Source organism: Zosterops lateralis (genome assembly GCF_965231275.1).
Source record: "Zosterops lateralis genome assembly, chromosome: 19".
Lineage (NCBI taxonomy): Eukaryota > Metazoa > Chordata > Aves > Passeriformes > Zosteropidae > Zosterops > Zosterops lateralis.
In genome coordinates this window covers 7,069,601-7,094,188 of record NC_139779.1, presented here as the reverse complement: position 1 = coordinate 7,094,188, position 24,588 = coordinate 7,069,601, and the positions used below count along the sequence as shown (strand labels likewise).

General features: G+C 46.9%; 1 protein-coding gene across 1 annotated transcript in view; it reads left to right on the top strand.

Moving 5' to 3' along the window:
• COL26A1 (collagen type XXVI alpha 1 chain) overlaps positions 1–24,588 on the top strand; it is a gene marked incomplete at its 5' end in the record, with an annotated part of 166,880 nt that overhangs the window by 114,924 nt on the left and 27,368 nt on the right. The window contains 3 exons of the mRNA XM_083875171.1: positions 10,389–10,450; positions 20,676–20,829; positions 23,754–23,798. Of these exons, the coding sequence (XP_083731297.1) occupies positions 10,389–10,450; positions 20,676–20,829; positions 23,754–23,798 (261 nt within the window). The remainder of the gene's footprint in view (positions 1–10,388; positions 10,451–20,675; positions 20,830–23,753; positions 23,799–24,588) is intronic.

Here is a 24,588-nt window from a genome sequence, read left to right as displayed (position 1 = left end):
GCAGCATCACATGGCAGCAGGCACCAGTGACTGTGCATTGGCCTCTAAAGCTCAAGTTGTGTCATTTTAAAGCCCTATTTGGAGCTTATTTCCCAGTGTATTGTTGCCTGGTGCTCAGAGGTGACTATTGATGGTGTGGGGTTGGAGAGATGGAGGTGTCTCTGGAGGTATCCAGTTCCTTCTTGGTGCATTGCAGGCAAATTGCACCAGTCTGGGTTTGTCCATTTTGAGCTCACTGGCTCTTCTCCCCGCTCCTCATCAGTGCTCAGAGGGAGGGTCAAAATTCATTGTCAAATCCTCCACAGCTGTAAGAGTAACTTAATATTGAGGCAGAGTGTGTGGGGTGACAGGCGTGGGAGAGAAGATTGGCTGACACCCAGCCCTACCCAGTGCTTGCCATGTTCCAGGGGAAATCTCCCCACATGCTGGGCCTTCATTCATGGGTCTAAACTTGCCATTTCAGGCATTTTAGAGGAGAGTTTCAAGGTGGAATCATCTAGAACCTCAAAATGAAGCTCCTCAAACTGCCACCAGCACGAGGTCTCTTAGGGGACACTCTGTGCTGCTCATTGTTGGGTCTATGTCACAGGTCAGAGAAAGAGCACATAGGCAAATGGGACTAAAGGTTTGGTCTCATCAGAAAGTGAATAGATTCCCGCGTTTGGGAAGTGTTTAGTGAGTTTTGGATTAAAACAACAGAATGCAGAAATCCTGGGAAATATTTTGGTTATGAATAACCTTTGATTTTTCAATCTGAATTAAGTTGGAGGTGTACGTAGCTTCTTTAGGAGAGTTAAAAATCTGAAGCAGAAACTGAAATGTGCCTGGCTAAGCCTAAGCAGATATTTCCTTTACTAATTTTTCTTCACCCAGAAGTTAACAAGGCAACAACAGAAAACAAACCCAAACAAAAAGTCCTTTGCACAGCTCTTTGCTCACCACTAATGGGATGCAAGCGTTACCTTGTTCTTCACATTATGAAGACCAGAGGATGTGAGGGATTTGCTGGCTCCCAGTGTCCCTGGGTGTCCTGGAGAACAGAATCACAGCTGCAGAGAAATGTGGAAAGGATTCCTCTTCCTGCTGCTGAGATGTGTGAGGAGCACTGCAGAGCTCAGGGGGGTTTAGATAAAGGCCAGTGAGGGGTAATGAGCAGAACTAGGCAAAGTGAGGGTCCCTGAGGGATGTCCTGGACCTGTGAACCATTTCAGCCCAGCTCCCAAGGGCTCAGAGGTGGTCACTGGCCTTGTGCAGGGCAGGGGTGTTGGATGAGGGCTCTGGGGGCTCTTCAAGGCCCCAGAGAGGGAGGGAGTCAGGGAGAATGGACAAACCCTGGTGAAACCTGAGGCTGAAATGCTGACACAGGAAACAGAACCTTTCCAAATGTGCCCCTGGCAATAGTAATAATAACAATCATCATAATCATTATGCATTTGCTGGAGAAAGAATGTGCAAACATAGTATTTTGATGTTCAGGGAGTCAAATTCTTCTGAGTTCTGACCATCCTTTTCACTGGCTTAAAGAGTTGTTTTCCTTATTAGTATTTCAGCTGATTTTTTTTTGTGGTGGCTGAAGGAAGCCAGTGCTAAATGTTCTGGATGAGGAACAACTAGAGCTTGACTGAGCATCCTGAATGTCCTGAATCCCTGGGTTACAGGGACCTTGTGCAGAGAGGAGGTGTCCAAGCCTAGAGCTGCCCTGCAGCTTTGCAGGCCCAAGTAATAACACTCAAAGCAGGGGTAGAATTTGAGGTCAGAAATCCCAACTGGAAACAAGATGCGCATTTCCTGTCCAATGGTTAACTTTGGATGCAGTTCACTAAAGGAAACCTTGGTTGTCTGGCTCTGGACTGTCCTTATGAAACACAAACCCCAGCTCAGCACACGTTGCTTGGCTCGAGACTGTGAGAGATTCCCTGACCTGTGTTACACAGGTGCAGAACCAATATTGTGAGAGTCCCTGCAGACTGCACAGTGAGCCTGATTCAAATGTTTCCTTTTGTCCTGTCTGCTTCCTTATTTCATGTTACACTGCACTGTATTTTGACTGCATTTTCCCCCTGATTGCTTCTCCCAGCAGGGAAAAGCAGTCTGGTTTGTCAGGGATGTGGAGCCATCTCAATGTGAGATGAAGTTTTGAGTGTAGTGGAGTTTCCCTGTGTTCTTCACTGGGGTCAGGGCCTGTGAAGTTTCTCTCCATGTCACAGAGCAGGGACTGAGGGAGAAATGAGGTTAGTTCAACCATGGTGGGATCAGACATGGGATTTTGGCACAGTGAGGACTGGTCCAGCTGGAGGAGGAGTGTTTTCTCTGGGTAGGAGCCCCAGGCCCTCTGGACATTGTGCCCTCAGCTTCCTTGGCTGGAAAGTGAGGAATCTCTCTTTTAATTTGGGGACTTTTAATCTAGTTTAGATTGGCCCTGTCTTGCTGTGAGAGGTTTGTAGATACATACCATTCATCCCACCTCTGTGTCTTTATTTTCTGTCCTTTTATTTGCTTTGTCTGCTTTGCTGCCATGCCCTGCTACAGCTGTGAGCCAGGGGAGGGTTTGTTTGGTGCACTATCAAAATTATTGAGTAGCCCCAGTGCCACCAGCATCACTTGGGGCTCCAGGATCAGCAGCTCCACCCAGCAAGGCTTTAACAGACTCACTCTGGACAGGTAAAATCTGTGTTTTCAGGGTAACTTCAGTCAGGCTGCATTAGTGAAATGCCCTTGGTGCTTGTAAAAATAAAGATGATGCATTTCTATCCACACATCAAAACCCGGCTAAACCTTCCTCTGGTAGACAGAGATGGATTGAACACGGATCTCACAGCTGATGGTTGCCTGTGAATAAATTATCCCGATCAAATTCCAAATGCTGATGGACCACCAGCTTCACCAGCAGGATGGGGAAGAGCACAAACCCCCAGGCTGAGAGGAATTAGGGATAAAATTAGTTACTGAGGTGGGAGGGTGCATGTGTGAAATCTTAAACAAGGTGAGTGATGTGAGCTGTTTAAGAATAGAACCGGGTGAATAATGGAGGGGTTTTGGCTTGATTTGCCAAATGAAAAAAATTGGAAAGCAAAATGACTTGGGAGAATCTGAAATGGAAAATTTTAAGGTTTTGACGCAGTGTAATAACTAAGATATGAATTGTTTCTTTAGACCCAAACTAAACCATTTACTTTCACTTAAGACTATGTAATTTGTTCATTTATTTTTAATTTAAGTAAGATTTTTAAAAAATGCTATTCAAAACTTAAAGCTGAAACATTTAATTCAGAAGGTATGAAACATCACTTAAGAAAAAACCCTCCAGAGATAATATTGCAAAACTTTAAAAAATTGCACCAATTTTTTTTTCACTTGAAACACTCTACCAAATTTTGTGTAGCTTCTTGAATAGTAGTTGTTACTCCAACAACTTGGAGTAACTTGCATTTTGTGGTAAACTTTCTTTTCACTCAGTTTTGCTGAGGTTTTTTCTTACAGACGTTTTGAAATCACTGAATATCATGATAATAAAAAAGCATTTATTGCTTGTTTATGAAAAAAAAAATAAAAGCCTTTTCCTCTTTAAGAAGGAAAAGAAGAAAGTAGACACAGAAATGAAGTATGAACACTTTACAAGCGGAAAAGGATCAGATAGCAGTTCTCATAAGAAAGGAAATCTGAGCTGCTTTTTAAAGATAGCCAGTAAAGTTAAGGGTAAGGGTTGTTATAATAGAGATATGAGAGACATTACAAATGGGGGAATTTTGGCAGTAATTGGGGTCTCGTAGCAGAGATGGTGAATTATCTGGAATGAAGGTAAAAAGGCAAAAAATATTCTGGAGGTGTTCTGTTTCATATTGATAGGCAACCTAATAACTCACAATTTCCAGGTGAAGATAAAACGTTCCAGCCTGCAAAATCCTGATGTGACAACTGTGGGAAAGAACAAATCCTCTTTGGTCAAAGAGACCATCTTGGAGTTTCCCTGAGCTCCAGGCTCCTGATGTGTGGGATGTTTTAATTGTGCTGATGACTAGGCTGAGCGAGATGTGGTGGGGCTCTGCCAGTCCCAGTCTGGAAGGTGGATCACAGAATGGTCTGGGCTGGAAGGGACCCTGGGGGATCACTGAGTGCCACTCCTGAGTGACCAGGAGGGTACGTGGTGTTAAAGGCAGAGTAAGAGGTGAGGTTGTGGCCAGGTTGGAGCAGCAATGTTTGCAGGTCAGCCAGAACACAGATTTCATGCAGCTGGATGTGTGGAATGTTGGGAAGAGGAGGCACTGAGTGCGCAGCTCTTCTCTGGGCTGGGTGACTTGGCCTTCCTGTCCCAGCATCAGGGCCCTGACAGCCCCTGCCCACTGGGGCCCTTCCCTTGCCACTGTCTTTGCCCAAAGGGGAAGAGGAGGGGCAGGCACTAATCTCTTCTCTCTGGTGATCCCTGACAGGATCTGGGGGAATGGCCTGGAGCTGTGTCAGGGATATCAGGGAAAGGTTCTTCCCCCAGAGGGTGCTGAGCACTGCTCAGGCTCCCCAGGGAATGGGCACAGCCCAGAGCTCCAGGAGAGTTTGGACAACGCACAGGCTGGGATTGCTGGGGTGTCTGTGCAGGGCCAGGGGTTGAACTTGGATGATCTTTGAGTCCCTTCCAGCTCAGGATATTCTGTGATTCTGTGGTTTACAATGCACACAACAAGTAAATACCAGGGCAGTAAACAGAGCAGTGGAGTCTCAATGATCCTACACTAAACAAAACTCAGCTTCCCCTTGCACAAAGAGCTCCTGCTCTGGCTTTACTGGGGCTGGAGCTGTGGCCAGGGTCAGAGCCCTTCCCTCCAGCAGCTCTCCAGACCTTTGATTCCTGAGCCTTTGCTCCTCAGGCCAGAGGCTACTGGGTGACAGAGGTGTCCAGTCCATTCCATTCCATCCCCTCCCTGCCTGCTGTCAGCTCAAACCCCTCTGTAGAGCTGCATACACAGCCCCTTCTAAACAAGCACAATTAATAAAGCCTATCTAGCCAACATCTGACTCTCATTAGAGGAAATGTGTTGAAAAAACAGATCCCAGGTTGGCTGTGATTTATGGCTCGGGTCTGCTATCCTTCACAAGCGCTGGCGAAAGCTTTTGCAAAGGGCCAGAACATAAACTACTTAAGGAAACTCAGTAACCATGTAAAAAGGCTGGAAGGGTCAAATCAGACAAATTAAAGAGAGGTGGAAGATGCAAGCCCAGGCTGGCTGTCCCCCAGCTGAGGGCCACCTAGGTAGGCACAGAAGATCTGTGTTCGTATTTCTGCTGTGGAATTTGACTTGAAATTCCTCCTGTGCCAGTGTCAGAAAGTGTCACTGTCCTTTTTCTGGCTGAAGTGTGCATATGTGTGTGGCAGTAAGGGGATGGAGGGGTCAATGGTCTGGTCAGACTCTCTCAAGAGTGTCAAATAAAACATCAGTGCATGAGATCCTGGGTGCTCGCTGAGTTGATGGTGCTTCCTATTTCCCTTGGGAATTTTGAGTTCATCCTTTTCTCTTTGCAAAGAAACGTGGTTGACTGGGTGAATTTAGCTGAGTTCTTCCAGATTTGCTCAGAGACTGCTCTGAACTTGTCCTGGGGGAAGGTGTCTGCTGAGAAAAGCTGGTCTCCTCCTTACTTTGACAGACAAAATGTTCTTCCAAGTGGACCCTCTTGAGCTGTGTGTCACTGAGTGGTCAGGGCAGCCTGAGCTGTGACTGTGGTGGTGCAGGAGCTGCTCCAAGCAGTGCTGATGCTGCAGTTGCTGCATAGTCAGAGCTGTTGTCTTGAGTTTCCTGGAGCTGCTGTTGCCTTCCCAGGGCTCCAGCATGGGCTGTTGGCAGCTCTGGTTTGCTCCCCTGCCCTGGGGATAACCCAGCCTGTCCTCCTTGTGCCTGGCCATGCAATGGGAGAGGTGGACTAGGTTGGATGGAGAGGGAGGAGCTGCCAGGCAAGTTGAGTCACAAAAATCAAGGTATTTCATTTGTTTCTCTGTGTATATGTTACATTTGGTCCTTTTTCATCCTTTGACCTTGGGTCCTTTACAGGTCCTTTACATTAAGCTGACAATGGATGAAAGGAAAGTGAGCCTGGGAGGAGGGAAGTGTGTTGTTTGGAGTCTGAGCAGGTTGAAGCATGAGCTGCAGATGTGATTCCCATGTCCCCGAGCCCCATTGCATTGCAAAGTTGAAGTTTCTTGTAATAGCAAAATATGGTCTTAAAAAAAAAAAAAAAAAAAAAAAGGCTGCAAAGACTTTATTTGTTTAAACAAAGGCTTTGTGATTCCAGAGTTCTCTCCCCTTTCATATGCTATAAACCACCTCCTCTGCCTCCCCTCTGAAACACAAATTTTGCAGCAATCCATCAAGAAAAAGAGAGACAGAGCCTTGATCCCTTGACTTCAGTTGAGCTGTGCAATTTATATCTACTGAGCATCTGGCTGTAGGGAAACCAAAAGCTCTTTTAATATTCTGCAGAGACTCTGGGTGTACAAATGAGTGTGGGCTGTCAGAGCTGAGAAATGGGGCAGAGGTGCCTTTTCACACAAAACTGACCCGTGGCAAAAGTTGGGCTGGTTCTTCTTTTACTGCCCTCAGTGCCAGTGTGATAATTGTGCTGAAATCATTAGAGCCCTGTTGGTCTTGGGCTGTTATCACACTGTCCTTTTTAGGATTTGAGTGAGGAGTTTGAAAACTTGTGGGGTTTTCAGGCTTGAGAGACTGAAGTGTGCAACTATTTAATAATGAAATTATGCAAAGCAGGAGTGTCAGGTTAACAAAGCAGGAGTGTCAGGTTAACAAGGTAGCTGGAGTCACCATTCCCTGCTTTAGGTCACTCCCAGGGGTGTATCCAGACTGGAAGCTCAGGCACAGATCTGATGGCAAAGCTGAAGCACTGGAGGCTTATCTTTAATCAGAGATGGTTGAACCTTTGTGTGGTGGTTAAGGGAGTCACAGCTGGTACAGAGTACCTGGGTTGTTATTTTCCAGCATGTTTAGTCTTCCATGTCTGCTCTGCATTAGAATTTTCCATCCCTCCAGTTGCATTCCAGCTGAAAGGGGGAATGGGAAGGGAGAGATGTGCTGGGACAGTAACTGTGAGAGGTTGTGGAGACAGACTGGCTGTCATGGGATATGCTGGTACTGTCTCATGTTCATTATCTCAATTATTTATCCTCCCTGCTGGAAGATTTCTAAAACAAATCCTACCATGTGTTTTGAGGTTGGAATTCATGGAGTGAAATCACAACTCCTTTCTCAGAGTTTAGCTGGAAAAATACGAATCTGCCAACTAGGAATAGAAGGGAAATAAACTGTGGTTCCGTGTAGCAACAAGTGATGGATTTCTGCAGATATGGAAAGCGTCTGCTCTGCAGTCCCAGGTCAGAGAGTGTGTGCATTTGCCCCAGTGTTATATTTGTTCCATGAGAAATAATGATGTGAGATTCTCAAGCTCTTTTTAATAACACAGATTGTTTTCACCTTGATCAGAAAATTCAGCTTGACAGTCCCAGGCCTTGGAACCACCAGCCATCAAGATTAGACACTAAATACACTTCAGTGAATCGTGGTTAGGGAAGATATTTATTAGGTTGATTTGCCACCACCATTCTCAGGCTTTCTGCAAGGACAGATGTGGACCCCAGACCCTGAACATTCTGGTCCCTGGTGTGTTGTGAGGGTGCTTTGAATGGAGTGTGTGACACTGCAGCCCTGAGCTCTCATCTCTGCCTTTGAGAGCCTTGTCTGCCTGAGGGTCACATAAATAAATGTCACATGGATTTCTTGGCAGGACTCTTGCGTTAGGAAGATCTTTTGCATTAGGATATCCACTTTCTGGATTATTTAAATGTCTTTAGGGCCCAGTCTAAGTACCTTGGGCGTGGATCTGGGTTTCCAGTCATTTCACAACAAGAAAGGATCAGAGATCAAATCCAGCTTGGACTTAAGTAGTTCTCTTTCTGACCCAGGCTGTGTTTTCTGCCTGTTCCAACATCACTGACATGAAGATCATGTTAGTACAAATATCACATGCAGTGACACTGCTGGTTTCTCTCCTCTTCTGTCACTTTGTCCATTCAAACCAAAACTTTTCTGTTGCAAATGCACCTGAAAGGCTCTTTGAGACACTCTTCAGGATCAGAGAGAGCTGCTGGACTGGTGCTGTCCCTGAAGCCTGTCCTTCCCCTGGGGAGCTGGTGGATTCACCCCTGTGCACAGGGGTGGTACAAATCCCTTTTTTATCAGCTGAGCTCTCCAGAGGGACCTTTCGTGGTCAGTCCATCTCAGAGATGGTTTTCAGACCGTTTAGATCAGTCTCTAAACCTGTGGGAGTTACTGATATGTGCAAGCCAGCAGAAGGGAGAATAGGACTCTGTATTTTTTCTGCTTTGTAACACATCTGGTGCTTCTTTTGGCTCCTGGGAGCTCTGGATTTATTCAGTCTTATCTTTCTGTGGGGATGAGCAAGATCAAAAGCATGAAGCCAGTTACATAGAGAAACCAATTCCCTGTTTCACACACCACAAGCAGATCCAGACCAAACAAACCTCACCCATTTCCTTTCCCACAGGACAGTACACTTATGGCACTTGCATGTCCATGGGTCAGTTCAAGCCAAAAAATATTGTCCAAGATCTATAGCAGAAAATAAAAATAAACAAATGTTATTTGCTGTTGGGTAAAGGAAAGCCCATGACAGTATTGACCTGTGAGGAAATCGCTCCATCTGAGTGTTCCTGAAGCATCAGATGCTTTGTCTGCAAAATGTTGTGTGTTATGAGGTGGAAGATCTATGTCTGGCTCCTTTGGGAAGCTACACAGCTCCTCGTAGAGCACCAGTGTGAGAATTCCTTTGGAAAGTGCATGCAGTGGGTTGCTGTTAGCACTCAAACAATCTTCTTAGCCTGTAAATCACCAGGGTGGAACAGCCCAGCTTCCTGTTCTTCCAAGCCATACACTCAAATCTTTGCATGGCTGAGAGCCACCAGGGCATGCAATGTTCTCTGTAAAGGCAGCAGTGCCTGGGGCTGGACACTGGAGAGGGGGGTCCTTTGGGGGTCCCTTGGGGGTCCCTGTGCAGCAGGGGACAAAACTTTTGAGGGGGGACAGCTGAACCCAAGTGTTGGGGTGTTCACCCAGGCCAAAATCCATGTCAACCCATTCCTCACTATAGGGAAACTTTGGGTTTCCCCAACATCCTCTGCATCACTGCAGCCTCAGCTGCACCTGAGTGGCCTCTTAAGGGCTCAGGAACTGCAGGTCAACATTCCCAGCCCTATGGAAACACCAGAGTTAAATACTTCCATGGGCAGTCAATGGAAAGAGGCTCTGGTTCTTAAGGAGCACAAAACACACACACATCTTCTATGGGACGTGAGCTGTGGTTCATCACCTGAATATGGATGGTTTATCCTTTGAAATGCTTCATGCTGCAAATCATTTTCCCTTTTTGAGAACTGCTGGGCTTCAGAAGTCATGAAAGGTCCAGTGTAGAAAGCTTCTCTAAGAGCTGGGAGTGGGCAGTTCCACTCTGCTGCAAAGCACCTTGTTGATTAAATCTCTGTTCAGGGCTTTATCTTGCTTCACTCACTTTAAAATTGCTGAGATGAAACCAGAGGCAAAGCAGCAGGCCTTCTGTTTAGATAAGGAATGTCCTTTGGAGGGAGCAATGACTTTAACCTGCACTCAGAGCTCATTCTGGCAATGTTTGTTCTCATTGAGGCCTCCTGTCAGGACTCCTTTGGTGGCTGCTGACTGTCTGCTGCTCCTCTGCAGCAAAGTGAGATGGAAACCACTTCATGCTGCAGCTCTGGGCTGTATCAGCCCTCAGATCTGCCTTGGATTTCCTGGCTGTCACTGAGATGGATGCTTTGTCTCATTTGTTTGGGAGTGGTAACACAGCCTGGGAGCCCAGGGATGGAGCAGGACTGCACAGAGATGGGCATTTGGTGTATTCATTGCTTTCCTTGGTATTTTATCAGGAAAATAGTAGAGGAGAGAGTATTAAATGGAGAGAAGGTTGTGCAGCCTGGTGTCCTGTGAGGTGGGAGCAGGTGCCACGCCAGCCTGCACCAGTGGCAGGACAACTGTCTCTGCCTATGACAGCAGGTCGTGCTGGTTGGCAGCAAGAAAAGTCTTAAAACTGATTTTTATTTCATCTCCCTTCTGCTTACTGGGAACTTAATGTCACACCCTGCCCCACCAAACATCCCCAAACAAGGTTCATGTAACATGGCCATGGCTGGTGACCTGTGTGGTGGATTTGAATATTTATTTTCTCCCATAACTGATCTTGACTCACTTTTCCATGTGCCTTGGACCAAAGGGATCAGCCTGAAGCGGTGGGTGAGCATGCCCAGCCCCTGGCAGTGTGACAGTTCTGTGTTTTGTTCTCTCTAGAATGCATGAACTGCACCAGGCTCGCCGACATGACCGAGAGGCTGAACACGCTGGAGGCCAAGGTAAGGAGCTGCCTTTATTCTCCTGTTGGACCAAAATTTCCAAGAGTTTCTGGTGAAACACATGTTGAGTTGGCAGGTCTGGAGAGATCAGCTGCCTCTTCCTCTCTCCATGGCAGTGGCTCTGCCCCAAAAAATGAGACCCTATTTGCCTGTAGCCCTGCTCCTCCTTTGCCCTTCCCATGTGGCTGCAGCCCTGTCTCAGCCCAGCTCCTCCAGAATAATGCTCAGACCTCAGAAACACCATGCCATGTGTTGTCATTGTGTTTATTTGTCACTGTTTGCCTGTCACACCTGCCCTCCCTCTGCTCTGCTGTGTTTCTTCAAGAGCAATCCAGTACTGCTTTTTTATCCCTTTTCTGGAGGATGGGAGGCTCTCGTGCATAGTTTAGTGGAGACAAATATTAGGGGGAGACCTTCACAATGTGGAGGTTTGGTTTTTCCTTTCATACAAATAGTTTTAATTTCTACCTACTGGGATTCAGATAAATTGTTCCAGTCTAGCAACAAAGCAGCTGAGTCAGCATTCCCCTTTGATCTGTGGTCCCTTCTTTGACAGCCCACTCCTGGCTGTTACTTATCGTGCTTTGGTCCCTTTAAGGCATTTACTGCTGTTAATATTCATTAACTGATGCTTATCAATGACATAAAAGAATTTAGGGAGAAACCTTTGTGGAGGGAGGTGGTGGTTGTGTGGTGTTTTTGAGGCCAGTCCATGATATTATGGTAATTTGGGAATTGTTTGTGCTGAAATGAAGTCTGGAGCCTCCTCAAAGCCTTCACAGTTATATTTCACTAGAGGAAGATGAAGGGGTGATGAGGGGAATGAAGTTCTGGGGAACGGGACTGTTGGAGTGGAAACAAGTGGTGTAGTGCAAAGGACAAAAGGGAGCTGGGTTGTTTGAGCAGCAGGGGCTCAAACAGGCAGGTGGGGGGCTCCGGCAGGGCAGGGGAGAGGGGCTGGTGAGTGAGCCCTGCATGTGCAGACCTGAATCCAGTGAGACATGGGCCTGGCCTCAGAGATGTGAATCAGCCCTTCCCTCCCAGGCTGTGGCCAGCTGGACCTTTCTTCACTTTCCAGGATTTTCTCTGTCTGGCAAAGGACAACCAGACACTGTCCTGACATCACTCCCCTCTCTGCTGGCTTGTGCTGCTCAGCACTTGTGTGGGTGAAACAACGTGTAAAGACTGATGGCCACCTCAGCTGGGGCCTGGCAGGGCTTTGGGGAGGGGGAAGGAGGCTCTACCTGCCCAGATCCCTTTGGGAAGTCAGGCAGAGTGTGTCATGTCTCTGATTTAGTGCTGCACTCAGGCATTTTGTGTTGTTGCTGTGATGGTTTTCCTTCTGACTTTGCTCTGCTCCCACACAGACCCGAGCTGGGAGCAAGGCTCATCAAAGGGAAGTTTTCAGAGGAAAATGAGTTATTGCCTTCGTTTTTGAAGTACTAAAGACCATGTCTCTGCAAGGAGACCTTCTGCAGCACAGCCCAGCAAGGTCCTTATCAATCTTTTGGCTTCCACTTTGTTTGAAAAGCTGTGGATGCTTTGCAAAAAATGAAACAGAGAGTGTAGCAACAGTACAGGACTGCTGGTGCTGTACACAAGAGAAATATGCTGATTCCCCCTTTTTTAAGGTTAATTTAAGTTCAGTTTGATCTCTGTAGCAATCTAATGAACTCAGTTGTTATTATTCAACAATAGCCAGCATCATTTAAAAGGTGCTTACGTTTGTTTGGCGTTATCTGCATTCCTGCTTTGGATTTTGGAGGAAGGTCCCTGTTTTGCTGGATGATCTGGATGTGAAGCTGGCTCTCAGCTGTTCCACACCATCTTCTTGTAATGTCTCATTTCACCACAACAACCTGAAGCTGTTTTGAGGAGCACAGGAGGGATGGGCACACACATCTGTGCCAGTGCAGGAGGCTGTTTCCCACTGGATTTTTGCAGGTTTGTTCTGCAAAGGCAGATGGGGAATTTCATCTTCCCCACTAGCAGAGCCAGATTTTCCTGCCACAGTCCTGCTCCCTCTGGAGGGAGCTGAAGTTGGGGCACTTTGCTGCTTTTGCTTTTTTGAATTTCAGCCCAGAATCACCAAGGTGAGCTCAGTGGATGGCAACAGGAGAACCAACCTGAGGTTTCTTCTTTCCCCAATCCTCTTCAGCTTTTATAGCAGCCTCCCTCCTAAAAATGGGGATATAACCAGCAATGGTCTCATCTTTCTTATTACAAGGGTGAGCTGGTTCATCCAAATTTTAAGATCAGTGCCCAAATGAGGTAATAAAAGTAACCCTCTGATTTAATAATATGAGAGTTAGATCAGAAGGTGAAAAGCAAAAATAAACACAGAGCAAATGGAATGAAAAATGACTCATTAGGGAGCAGTGCTTTCATTGCCCTTGGGGAGGAGAGAGGCTGAGCCTTGGCTCAACTGCAGCAGAACCAACTCTTCACGTGCCTCACACCTTCCTCAGGGCTGCTCTAGGATGTCCTTGTGCCTGTAGGAAGTATTTCTGCAGGGAGGAAGGTGAAGGCAGGTGGAATCAGGTTCCATCCCCATCTCCTGTTTCCAGCTACCACATTGTCTCCCCAGGATGGAGTTCATGTGCTGGACACCAGGCTCACTGAGAGCCAGAGTTCTGACAGCTTGATTGATGGTGCTGAGCTCGAAATCTACAGAGCACAGCACCTAAATCAGGGAGGATGGTGACCATCCTGGGGTCCAGGACAAGAAATGGCGTGGACTGGAAGAAAACTACTCCTTCTCTGAGCCCCAACATGCCAACCATTTTTTCTCTTCTGTGACATCTTAGTTTACACCCCCACAACGCCCCTTGCCCCCCATGGGACCCTCATTGGTGGGACAGCAGAGCAAACCTGCTTGTATTTCACAGCAAAGGTTTCCCTTAAGCCAGCACAGCCTCTTAGTGGGAAATGTCTTCAGCCCTTTCTAAATTTCCTGAGCCTGGTACTGCCCTCCTGTGTCACAGGACTGAGCCCAGACAAACCTCGGGAGTGACAGCACTACCCACAGCAGAAAGGACTGGCAGGGCTGCAGGCAGGCTGGAAAGGGAGCAGGAATGCAGGCAGGGCTGGAAAGGGAGCAGGAAGGCAGGTAGGGATGCAGGCAGGACTGGCAGGTTTGCAGGCAGGGCTACAGGCAGCTGTACACAAATTTCTGCTCATTTTGCTCACCCAGTTTCTCTAAGTAAGAACCACCACAGAGCTCTGGGCAGCACAATATTAATCCCAGATTTGGGTTGGAGTTGGAGTCCAGCTTGATCTGAGCTGATCTAACCCAGCCTGATCTCCTGACACCACTCTTGCAAAGCTTGTGGCATTGCACTTACTGCTTTAATGCCTGGAGATAGCGTTACATACCCAGTGTCTGATTGATTCATTGTGTGATTGATAAATGACATGTATAGTTTCTGCATGAAAACATTCCCTGTAATGTGATTCCCCACACAGAAGATTCTGAAAGGTTTTAAAGAAAGTCTTTGTACAGTGCACAGAATTTGATAGATTCTTTGCAATTTTTCTGAAATCAGCCCATTTATTTAGGACAGATTACCAACAGCACCTCCACAACCCATGTCTTTGGATTGTAAAGCATCATTACTTAGAGTTTTAATGTGATCATTGTATGAAATGTTCCTGTATTTCCCTCTTCTCCCAGGCAGTTGCATGAAATACTGGCAGCTGTCTGGGATGTTTTATGGGGTTTGTCTTTCCTTTCTCTGATAGACAATAAAACAATTCCCTGCTGTAGGGGAGAAATATTTGGAAGATAGCAAATGTTTCATGGTGCTGTGCCATGGCTGAGAGATTGGGAGGGGAACCAGAATTGCTTGGCTGAGAGGCTGCTGCTGGCTCTGCAGGGTGGACATCAGCAGTTGCTTGATACTTCAAGGACTTCCATGGATTTTCCATGTTTTGTATGTGATAGCCACAAGCAGGTATTTCCTTTCCTTTCTGAACAGGAAAGGGTCTTACTTATTAATCCCTAAGGTTTCCTAATGGCTCTGTGCAAAATCTGTTGCTCCAGCAGTACCTTGAATTTAAGGAGAATTTGTGCTGTTTCACAGGTTGCTATATAATAACTGGCTGGTTTCTGGTAGCAGTGACAACCTGGAATCAATCTCTGTAAAATTTCTAATTTAACGCTGAGTTTCTGTAGGTCAGTTAATGACTCAAATGTCCCTAAGAATAAAATGCAACTTTCTAACTGGTTCTTACAAGGAGGAACCATGAATCAAAATTGGGTGGGCAAACTGAATTTTGTGTAACTTTGCATCCATCTCGTCTTGTTTTTTTTTGCTGCTCTGCAATAATCCTGATGATGAGGCAATTTGGCTACTGACCCTCCTCTTGTTTGGGCATCCTGCTGTCTTTCAGAATGATGGTTAAAATCCTTTCCTTCTCAAGTCTAGTAATTTTTGGACCTTATTTCTTATCACTGTTGGATTGAAGGAGCAGTCTGTCCCCTAAGACTGTTCCATGTGTTTGGCCAATGCTGTAAATCGTTTGCCAGAACAACAAAAAGGCTGCAAAGTCCTCCTTGTCCACCGTTCCCTCCCACAAAGTCTTTTAGTTAGAAGTTTGGCATTTTTAGTCAAATGGATTTGATATTTTCATAAAATAACTTTGTAAAATTTTCTTTTCCTGACACGCAACCTAAGTTTGCCAAACAAATCCTTTGTCTGCATTAAGAGATACTTTTGGTATGTTTAATACCTGGGAACACTGTTTACAAGCTCTGATTTTTTAAAGACAAATACTTTTGTGGACAAACAGCAGGTTTTGTCAAAGGAGGTGAGGAGCCCAAGGGATGTGCTCAGATCCTCTTGGAATTTGGTGTCCAAACATCTGAATTTCCACTTGATTCTAATCAGAAATTCTATGGGAGCTTCATAAGTAAAGTACCACTGTAAGATAAAAACAACTTTGGGTCCTTTTTTTTTCAACTTGCACTGAGGTGAGCCAGGAAAGGCCCAATCTCATCTTTTCCCTCGTGCTGCTCTGTCCCAGCAGCTTTTGGAGCTCTGTGGAGGAGAAGAGCACACGAGGCATCTGATGCTTGAGGTGAATCTCTGAGCTGAGGGCTCCTCACCTGGGGGGAAGCAGAGCTGATCCCAAAGGCATTGTTGGGCACAGGGGCACTTGGTCGAGACTAAATTCACCTCAGGTTGGTCTGGGTTCACATCCCTGGCACTCCTACACCCCCAGCAGGTCTCAGCAGGACCTGGGGCAGAGGAATGATGTGATTTTGAGGGTGGAAGGTGATAGCTCCCATGTATTTTTATCGGGTGTTTTAAAGGCACAACGGCGAATCCAATATTTCACTCTGAGCTCCCTTGTGTGCTTTGTGTCCATTGAAGGATTGCTGGATCTTTTTCCACATCTGGCTCCTCAGGGTGCCAGCTGTGGGGTGTCAGCAGCAGAGTAAATCCCACTGGGCAGCAGAGAAACTCTCTGGGTGTCTCACAGGACCATGGCCAATCCTTCCCTTCCAGCTGTTCTCTCAAGCAAAGCCTCGAGGGTGTGAGGAGCTGCTGAACAGTGTCTGTGTTTCATCTGAACTGGGAGAGCAGCCTGGCCTTTTGTCTCTTCTCTGCCCTGATTTCCCTCCAGAAGGTGCCTGCTGAGGAAAGAGTTGCGTTTTCCATCCTTTTTTTTTTTTGAATCTTGTAGCACTCTTTGTAGAAAGAACAAGAACTGTGCTACCTGATAGAAGCCTTTGGTCCATGTTTCTGTCTTCCATCTGATGACATAAACCTCACCTTTTGCTCTGCACTGAGTCACTACAGTGACATCAGCTACTGCTCCCCCCGTAATTGATCAGTGCAACAAGAATTTCTCCATGCACTAATTATCTCGTCCCTTTGGCCAAAGCCTCTGAGATGCTGTAAGTTTGGAGTCACCCAGGTTCTCTCTGGGCATCCAGCTCCTCAGATGTTGGTGGACACTTGCTGGATGTCTTTTGGCTTTTGGAACCAAGCACTTGTGTCTGTGGTGGAGCCTTGTGTTCATTGCTATGAGAGAGAGACCATTCCCCATCACATTTTGTAAAACTCTCTGTTTAGGTCTGTCTTGATGGATGATTAAAAAACCCTTATATTGCCAAATAATTTGCTATGAAGAAAGATATGTCCAACAAGTTATGCTGATGAGCTGGATTCATGCAGTTTCTTTTCCTCCTCTTTAGAGAGGGATGGAAGGGAGTTCATTCCACCGGTGCTTCAAGAGACCAAATATCCCCTGTTTATTAATTAATAATATCCATCTGGATTTTTACCCAAAGAAAAATCATTCTGAGCCCTATCATATCAACTTTTAAATCTTTGGAAGCCTGGCTGCTCTCCCTTTGTTTCTAACACCTACCTAGTTACAGGACATCAGGAATGTGAGCAGAGGACAGATGATGGGAGGAGGCTGACTTTGTGAAATCTTTTTTTGATGAGTGGGAACAACAAAAATAGGGTTCTGGAAAGCCACTACAAGCCAAAAAAAGTCCTCAGACACTGAACATCTCAAGAAGATGACAACCATCCTCCCATTTCCGTTGTCCCTGGCCTGAGCTTTTGATCTGACGCAAGAAATGTGGTATTTGTCTGAAGTGGAGAAAGTTTATGCTGGCAAATGGGAAAGAAGGAGGTGGGTTGAGTAAGCTGGGACTGAGCTCCAGGCACACAATGCTTGTGTCCCCATGGAGGGCTGGGAGCAGAGCAGGATCCACGGCCAGGCTTCGAGCCCCAGGAGTGGAGCAGGAGCCAGAGCCTGCCCTGGGAGCCTGGCGGATGTGGGAGCCCCGGGGTGACGCTGCAGCCTCTGCCCAGCCTCTGGCCAGAGCTTTTGTCTCTTCTCTGCCCTGGTTTCCCTCCAGGAGGTGCCTGCTGAGGAAGGAGTTGCATTTTCCATCCTTTTCCATCCTCGGAGCGTTCTCGTGGCTCCTGCGCTGGCCCTGCTCCCGCGCACTGTTGGCAGCAGAGGTGGCCTCGTTTTCCAGCTCCTGACCCAGCTCAGCTGTGTCTGAGCTGTGGGTCTGGAGCCAGAGGCAAACCCTTGTGCTGCTGAAACCTCTCTTGTCAGATGCTCTGGTTCAGCACGGCCATTTAGGCTGATTTGAATTTTTCCTTCCATGCAGAAAGACGTAAGTTTGAGTGTTTTGCTGAGTTGAGGCCGTCCTTCAACTCAGACTGCACATTGCAAGGTGGAGAGGAAAGGGGGTTTTGTGTCCTGCAGGGATCTGCTGCCCTGGCACCACAGGCCGCAACCATTGTCCTCCTCTCTGCCTTCCCTGGTTGACTGGTGAGTGACCTCCCCCATGGCTGCATGACATATTTCATTTATCTGGTGGCATGAGGATGTTTTTTGCCTCCCTTCTTCATGGAGGCAGAACTTTTGTGTTGAAGGTTGTAGCAGCAACACAGGTGGGCACTGCTTGCAATGAGGATTCCCTGTGAAAACCACTCATTCTTCCCTTGATGTTATCCCTCTCTACCTCAACCCTATTGACTAGAAAATACCAAGACTGAGACTTTAATACACTGCACATTTTGCTAATTTTCTTTCTGGCTGTGAGCCTCTGGGGTATCATTTTCCAGCAGTTTACTCAGAGGGCTCAAAACTTTCTTTTTTTTTTTGTTTTTCTTTGTTTAATGAAAGTGGGAATTCTCCTTGAGTCCCCTGACTACAGCAATGGCAGCTTTAAGAAAAACAGAACGTGACAGAAAATGGATGAATGGCTCCAGTGCTATTGCAATAATGTGTAAGGAGCCCGTTTGTGCTCTGAGCTGTGTGAGCTGTGAGAGGACACTCCTTGTTGAAAGAGCCATGTGTAGTTTGAGATTTTCGAATGTGACTAAATCCCTTGTGCTTCTCCTTCTTTAGTTTGGCTCTGTGGATCTCACGGACGTGAGAGAGCTCTCTTCTTTCTGCTTTATTTCTTTTGGGCATTTCTTCAGCCCTAATCATAAAAACTAGAATTTCTCAGCAATTTCAAGTCTGGAGACTTCCTGACCTCTATCATTTCGTGCCCAGGGAAAATAAACTTGTAACTATGATTTGAGCCTTAATGACTGCAAAGTATATATAGTCAATTTATAACAGCGCATGCTGGATTATCCTGTGCATGGCTTTACAGCTTTTACAGCATTTATCAGCCGAGTGCTCATTTAAAACATGTTGTTTTAATGAAAAGGATACCGTTGCCACTGTTTTGTGTTGATTATGTGGTAACACATTTTTATTATCACCCATAAAAATGATTTGGAGCCGTTCCACTCCAGATGCGACCTTCGGCAGAGCCGTGCTTATGGGGGCCACAGGCCCCTGTGGTTTGCTGGGCCCTGATCACGGCTGCAGTGATTTAATATCCCTGTTCCCACAGCTCTGCAGAGCACTGTCCAAGACAGCCCCTGTGTGCCCCTTCCTCGCAGCAGGAGCATCTCACCCCTGCCCTGGCTGCAGCCCCTCCAATTTGCCACCTCCAAGGTTACTCTGCCTCTCTGCCTGAGCACATTTTGGCAACATCCAGCTGTTTGCTGGGGAAGTAAAAGGATGATATAATAAATAATATAAAGTGATTCAGGAGAGGTCTTCAGCTCACACTTGAGTCCCATGGCAATGGGAGTTAAGCACAGTTGTGGTAAGGCACATGCTTAAGTGTTTGTTGAACTGATAACACGTTTGCTGGAAAGTCTGATGAATAAATCATTGGGTAGGAGCACAGAGTGCAAAAGGCAGATGGAACTGATTCCTTCCTGCCTGGCATCAGTCAAACCTAGTGAAGAAAAGCATTGTGACCTTACTCCTTTTTGCTGTGCTCAGAAAGCAGGAGTCTGGATCTGTAAATAGAGATCCTTGCAATAAAGGAAGAATTTTGCTTGTTTTCAAGAGTGAGGTTGAGTTCCCTTGCACTTAACCCAGCTCCCAGTTTAATTAGTTTCTGATTCACCCCTATCAGGCCAGTACATTCTGCAGGAAGTTCATCATTTCTGGCAGTGCTGCAGTACTGGCTCTCACCAGGCCTTGCAATAAAGAAGTGATAAACCTTGTAATAATTGCAAGTTAAAAACAAACAAGCGGAGCCAAGTCACTCTCATTTATAATTGCAGTGTGACTTCATTATGTAAAGACAACACAGTGTGTAAAGGCTGAAACTTCTAGGGATTTAGTGGAAAGTTTGAGCCATATTCCTTTTTATTTCCCTTATCCTTAAATTAGTACTGCTTAGGTGGTTTTCAAGCAGGAAAAGATGATGCTGTAAGAAACCTCAGTGTTTCCTGCCTAAAAAAATGTTCCCATGTTAGAGACCAACTCCCAGTTTCCTAGAGGCTACCAGTGGGCAGGGAGCAGAGCCTGATGGACAGCCTGGATCATATGGGGAATGTGGGGTCACTTGGCCAAGGAGAGAAGGTTGTAAATGGCCCAAACACCTCAGGGATGCCTGTTGGGATGTGGGTTTGTTTGAAGGTTGTGTGTTTGCAAGGCCTAGAAACACCTGTGAGTTTTAATAATATCCTATTGCTTCTAGGCAGAGCTCCCTGAGTAAACAGCCTGCATTTTTGTTGTTTGTTTATTTTTAAATTTGCTTCAAAGTTGAAGCACTTCAGCTCTTTAAAAGCTTAATTTTCTCCATCATCTTTAATTTGGTCGGTATTTGTGCTTTTACAACCAGTACTTGTCCTGAGTTTGCTGCCCTGGGCCTGCAGGTACAGCCCTTTATCTCATCCCAGCTCTCAATAATTTCTGACTCTGGGTTTGAATACCAGGGAAATGCTGTGTCCCAACAGCAGCTTCAGCCCCTGGTCTCATGTTTCTCAGCAGGGACACATTCCCACATGAGGCTGAGTCCCTCTGGAGGCAGTGAAGTCCTCCCCAAGGAGGGTGGGTGTGTGTGGGACACGCTCACAATTAGCACAGCAGCTTCCCAGCTAATTGATGCTGATTTCCTAAACCAATAAAACTTTTCTGCCAAAATCCCTTGGTCTGTGAGAAGAGTTATCCCCAGCCCTGTCTGGCAAGAGGAGGAGTTTCAGGAGCTCCTCAGGAATTGAGGCTGAAACTATCCAGATCACAAACCATGGGATACTGTGATGGACCATCCAGTCCAACTCTGAAGTGAAGGGCCCTTCTGGGGAGACTGAACCCACAACTGTGCCCTTGTGAGCACCTTGCTGTGAGGCCCAGCTGACCCTGTGTGCGTTCCCCACGTTTCCCTGTGCAGATCCTGCTGCTGGAGGCTGCAGAGAGGAGCCCAGGGCTGGAGAACAACCTGCCCATCACAGGCACCGCGGCCACCTGGTACGAGGAGCTGCTGCCTGACGCCTTCCCCCTGCTGAACCCTGGAACTGTCCTGAGGAAAAGCGTGGGATCTGCTGGTAAGCCTGGCCTGCTCTTCACCAAATCACCCGTCCTACATACACTGGTGCCTGGGGAAGGCTGAGGTGGGACAGAGACTGGACAGAGATAGAGAGTAAAGTAGATATTTATTGAAAGGGCTTTAGGGTACACCTTGGGTAGGACAAGAGCCTGGCCAGGGCTACACCCAAGGTGGACCCAAAATGGTCACAAAAATGGTCACAAGGTCTCACACTTTTATAAGTTTTGGTCCATTTGCATATTGGGGTTTAATTCTTCAGGCTCTGAGGTCTCATCCTTCTTGTTCTTCCCTTCAGCCCACCCTTGTTTGTGCTTTCGGGCCTGAAAGTTGTCCTTAGTGTGCAGCAGGAAAAGGATTTGTTTTGTGTCCCTGCTCTGTGCAGAGCTGAGTGACACTGACTGTGAGCTCAGAACTGCACCCCTGGGCTGCACAGAATCTGGAAAACATGAAAGATAAAATGTAAGGCATCAACCCAATACCTTTGGGGTAGCTGAAAAGGAGTCTGGGTCTGTTCTATCCTTGGAAGCTGCAGAGGAGAGGGGTTGGGAGGTCTCTGCCCTTCCTTGTGTTCAGCCAGAGCAGAGCAGGGATGTCCTTGGAAGAAATCCATTGAAGCTGCATTTTGCCAGCCATGGTGGCCTGTGGGAGCCACGATTTCTGTTGGCACAAACATGTGCTGGGAGCTGAATTTGGGTCAGTTCGAGTTCTGTTAACCTCAGCAGGGCTACTGTCCCTGTCTCTGTGTTTCAGTGGGCTTGTTTGAAGTCCCAAGGTTGTGGATTTTGAGGCCTGGACACACCTAAACATTCCTGAGGGACAGTTCCTGCTCACCTACTGATCACCAAATGCAGCATTTCCCAGCGTGGGAGCAGGGCTGGGGGGTAGAGGAATGGCCTGAATGGGTCATTCTTGGTTTTATTAGGACAAAAAACTTTCCCATGGATAGCAGCATCAGTTGCAGTCTGCTTTATATTTTCTAAATTTGCCATAAACACAATGGGCTGTTCTATGATCCCTCTTGTGGCATGAAAAAAAAATACACTTATAAGAAAGTTTCCCTCTGAGACCTCTTGGCCAGACAGATCCCCATGCATTGAATTTTCTTGACCTTGGCATCTTTTTTCAAGATCCCTGCTCTCTGTTTCCAAAGCCCTGTCTCTCTGTTGCTTTGCTTGCTCCCAGAGCAGTTCTTTATTCTTTAGGACTACTTTGGTTTTTTCTTCTTCCTTTTTTTTCTTTTCATTTTTTTCATCCTGAGCAATTTATTATGGCAGCCCTTCCTGACTGCAGCAGACTTGGAGCGACCCAAACAGTCCAGATGTGGTCCCTGTTTATGATTTGACATGATGCCACAACGTGGAGGGAGGTTCACTGACAATATGTTCTGCAAAGTATTCTCAGAACCACAGCCATGGCTGCCAGGAGCTGAATTAGAGCAGTTTCCCCCAGTGTCCATTATTATGCTCATTCTGCCTTTTCCATGTCATTTATTTTTTGCTGTGGCAGTGTCTCTGCACCTGCACTTTGCTGCACCAAAGTCAGCCAAGCAAAATGCCAAGTCCTTTCCTCCTGGAGGCTCCTTACATGTGCTCATGTCCTGCTGGGCACAGAGCAGTGGCTGCCTCTCCCCCAGGCTTCTGGCAGTGCTGCCAAGCACTTCCCTTTGATCAGGCTCAGCCCATGGTCCAGGGTCAGCACCTTCCACCCCTGCAGCAAAGCCAGGTGGTCACTGGTGGTCACCTCCTGAAGCAGGTGGTGATGTCTGAGCTGTGTGTGAGCCTCTTGTGTCAGCCAGATCCCAGGCTGTGTGTGTGCTGCCTGGTGTAGTCCTTGCTCACTGTTACTCTTTGTTTTTCTGGCCTTGATTTATTTAACCTGGTGTGGAATAATAGCTGTGGTGTAATAAAGGAATCAGGAATGCACTGGAGCGTGTTGAGCCAGGACAGTGTCTTTCAGCAAAGAGAAATAATCAGTTCAGTTGCTCCTGGACACATGGCTGCCTGCTGGAGCCCCTACCCAGTCTCTGTGGGCTTCAAATCCTTGCTTTGCTCAAGAGCTGTGGGGATATCTCATGGACCTGGGTCTGTATTTGGCCTCCTTCCCTCCCCACACCAGTCTGTGTCCACAATTCAAAGCCAGCCAAACAAACTCAGTGTGGATTTTGGTGGAGTGAAGGGAACCCCACACGATTTAGGATGGAGGGGAGCTGCCCATTTTGCATGATTTCAGCACCATGCCATGACTTGTTACTGGAAGCTGCCCCCAGGTTCTCTTACAGAGATCTCAGGAGATCTTTCATCATGTGGGATATTGGAGTAGGTGGAAGTCAAGCCTGAGTGTCCTGAGTGATTTGGGGCTGTGAAAAGCAAAGCCTCTGTCCCTCCCACCCCTTCCCCTGAGCCTTTTGTGAAACATTCTCTGCTTTTCCCTGCCTCTGGGTGTTCAGCCAAAATAAATCTCAGCCCTACCCTTTGCATGCCACCAAGCTGGATGGTCCAATGTCCAAGGGCAGGGTGCTGGGCCTGACACAAAGGTGGGTGATATGGACAGGGTGCTGTGAGTTCTGGAAGGGTTTCTGGATGACCCCGTGGCTCTGGGCTGGCTGATGCCTCTCCAGGCTGAGGTCCAGGAAAACTTGCTACTGTTTATGAGGGTGGTTATTCCTTCTTTGAGTGGCAGGGCTGAGAATAGATAATCATTTAAAAGCAATCAGTGCTGTTGAGACAGCTGCACCACTGGCCTTTCTGATCAGCTTGTTAATCAACAGAATACATTTTTCTGAGTATTAAGATAATATATGTACTCTGGCTGAGCCACTTGGCAGCAAGAGACCTAATTTTTCATATCTCTCTATTTTTCTCCTATTCTTTGTTTTTTTCTTTTTTTCTTTTTTTTTTTTTTTTTCCTGTCCTTCTTAAACAGAGTCTAAAGGACACAGAGGTGCAGAGGAGCAGCTGATACCACAGGGTAAGTTCATACTTTCTGCTATTTCTCCTTCAAAGCACAAACTATTGTTATGCCCAGTCCTGTACTTATGTCCCAAGAAGCAGAAGGGTTCTGTGGCCAGGAACTCTTTGGAGCCTCACAGATGGAGAGGGTGAGTTTGTTCCTTGGATTTTATCTGATCATGGGCAATCTGATCATTGTTTGGAGAGGCCAAACACCAGTTTTATGTCCTCTGAGACATTAATTCCCCAGCACACAAGGGATGGACAGCACTGTCTGATGGAGAGGCAGATCATGGAAGCACATGTGGCCAGAGCCAGCAGGGCATGTCCTGAGTGATGGGAGAAAACTCTTCTCTAACTGGTTTTACCTGGTTTTACCTGCCAGGGGCACCAGGAGCCTCTGGGGATGCTCAGGGCATCACTTTCCTAAGCTCCAAGTAAACAGAGCAGCTCCTGAGCAGGGAAAACCCTGGGGGAGGAGGGGAGCAGATGGTGTGTTGCAGGTTAATGACAGAGCCAGGGAGAAAATCCAGGTCTCTGCACATCTGATTTGGTTTCTAGCAGTAGATTACTCACCTTCTGCCTTTTTAAAAATGTTTTTCCTGTGGTCTTTTGGTTCATTTTGTTTGGAGGATAAACACTCACCACGGTGTGAAGGGAAGCAATGCCACTGCAGCAGAGCTGATTTATGCCAGCTGAAGATTTGGCCTCTCCCCTTTTCCCCGAATCCTTCCCTCTTTCTTCCCCCTGCTGCACTTGTCTCTTCTAAGCTGGTTAAGGCCATTTGTCACCAATGTGAGCCTGACACA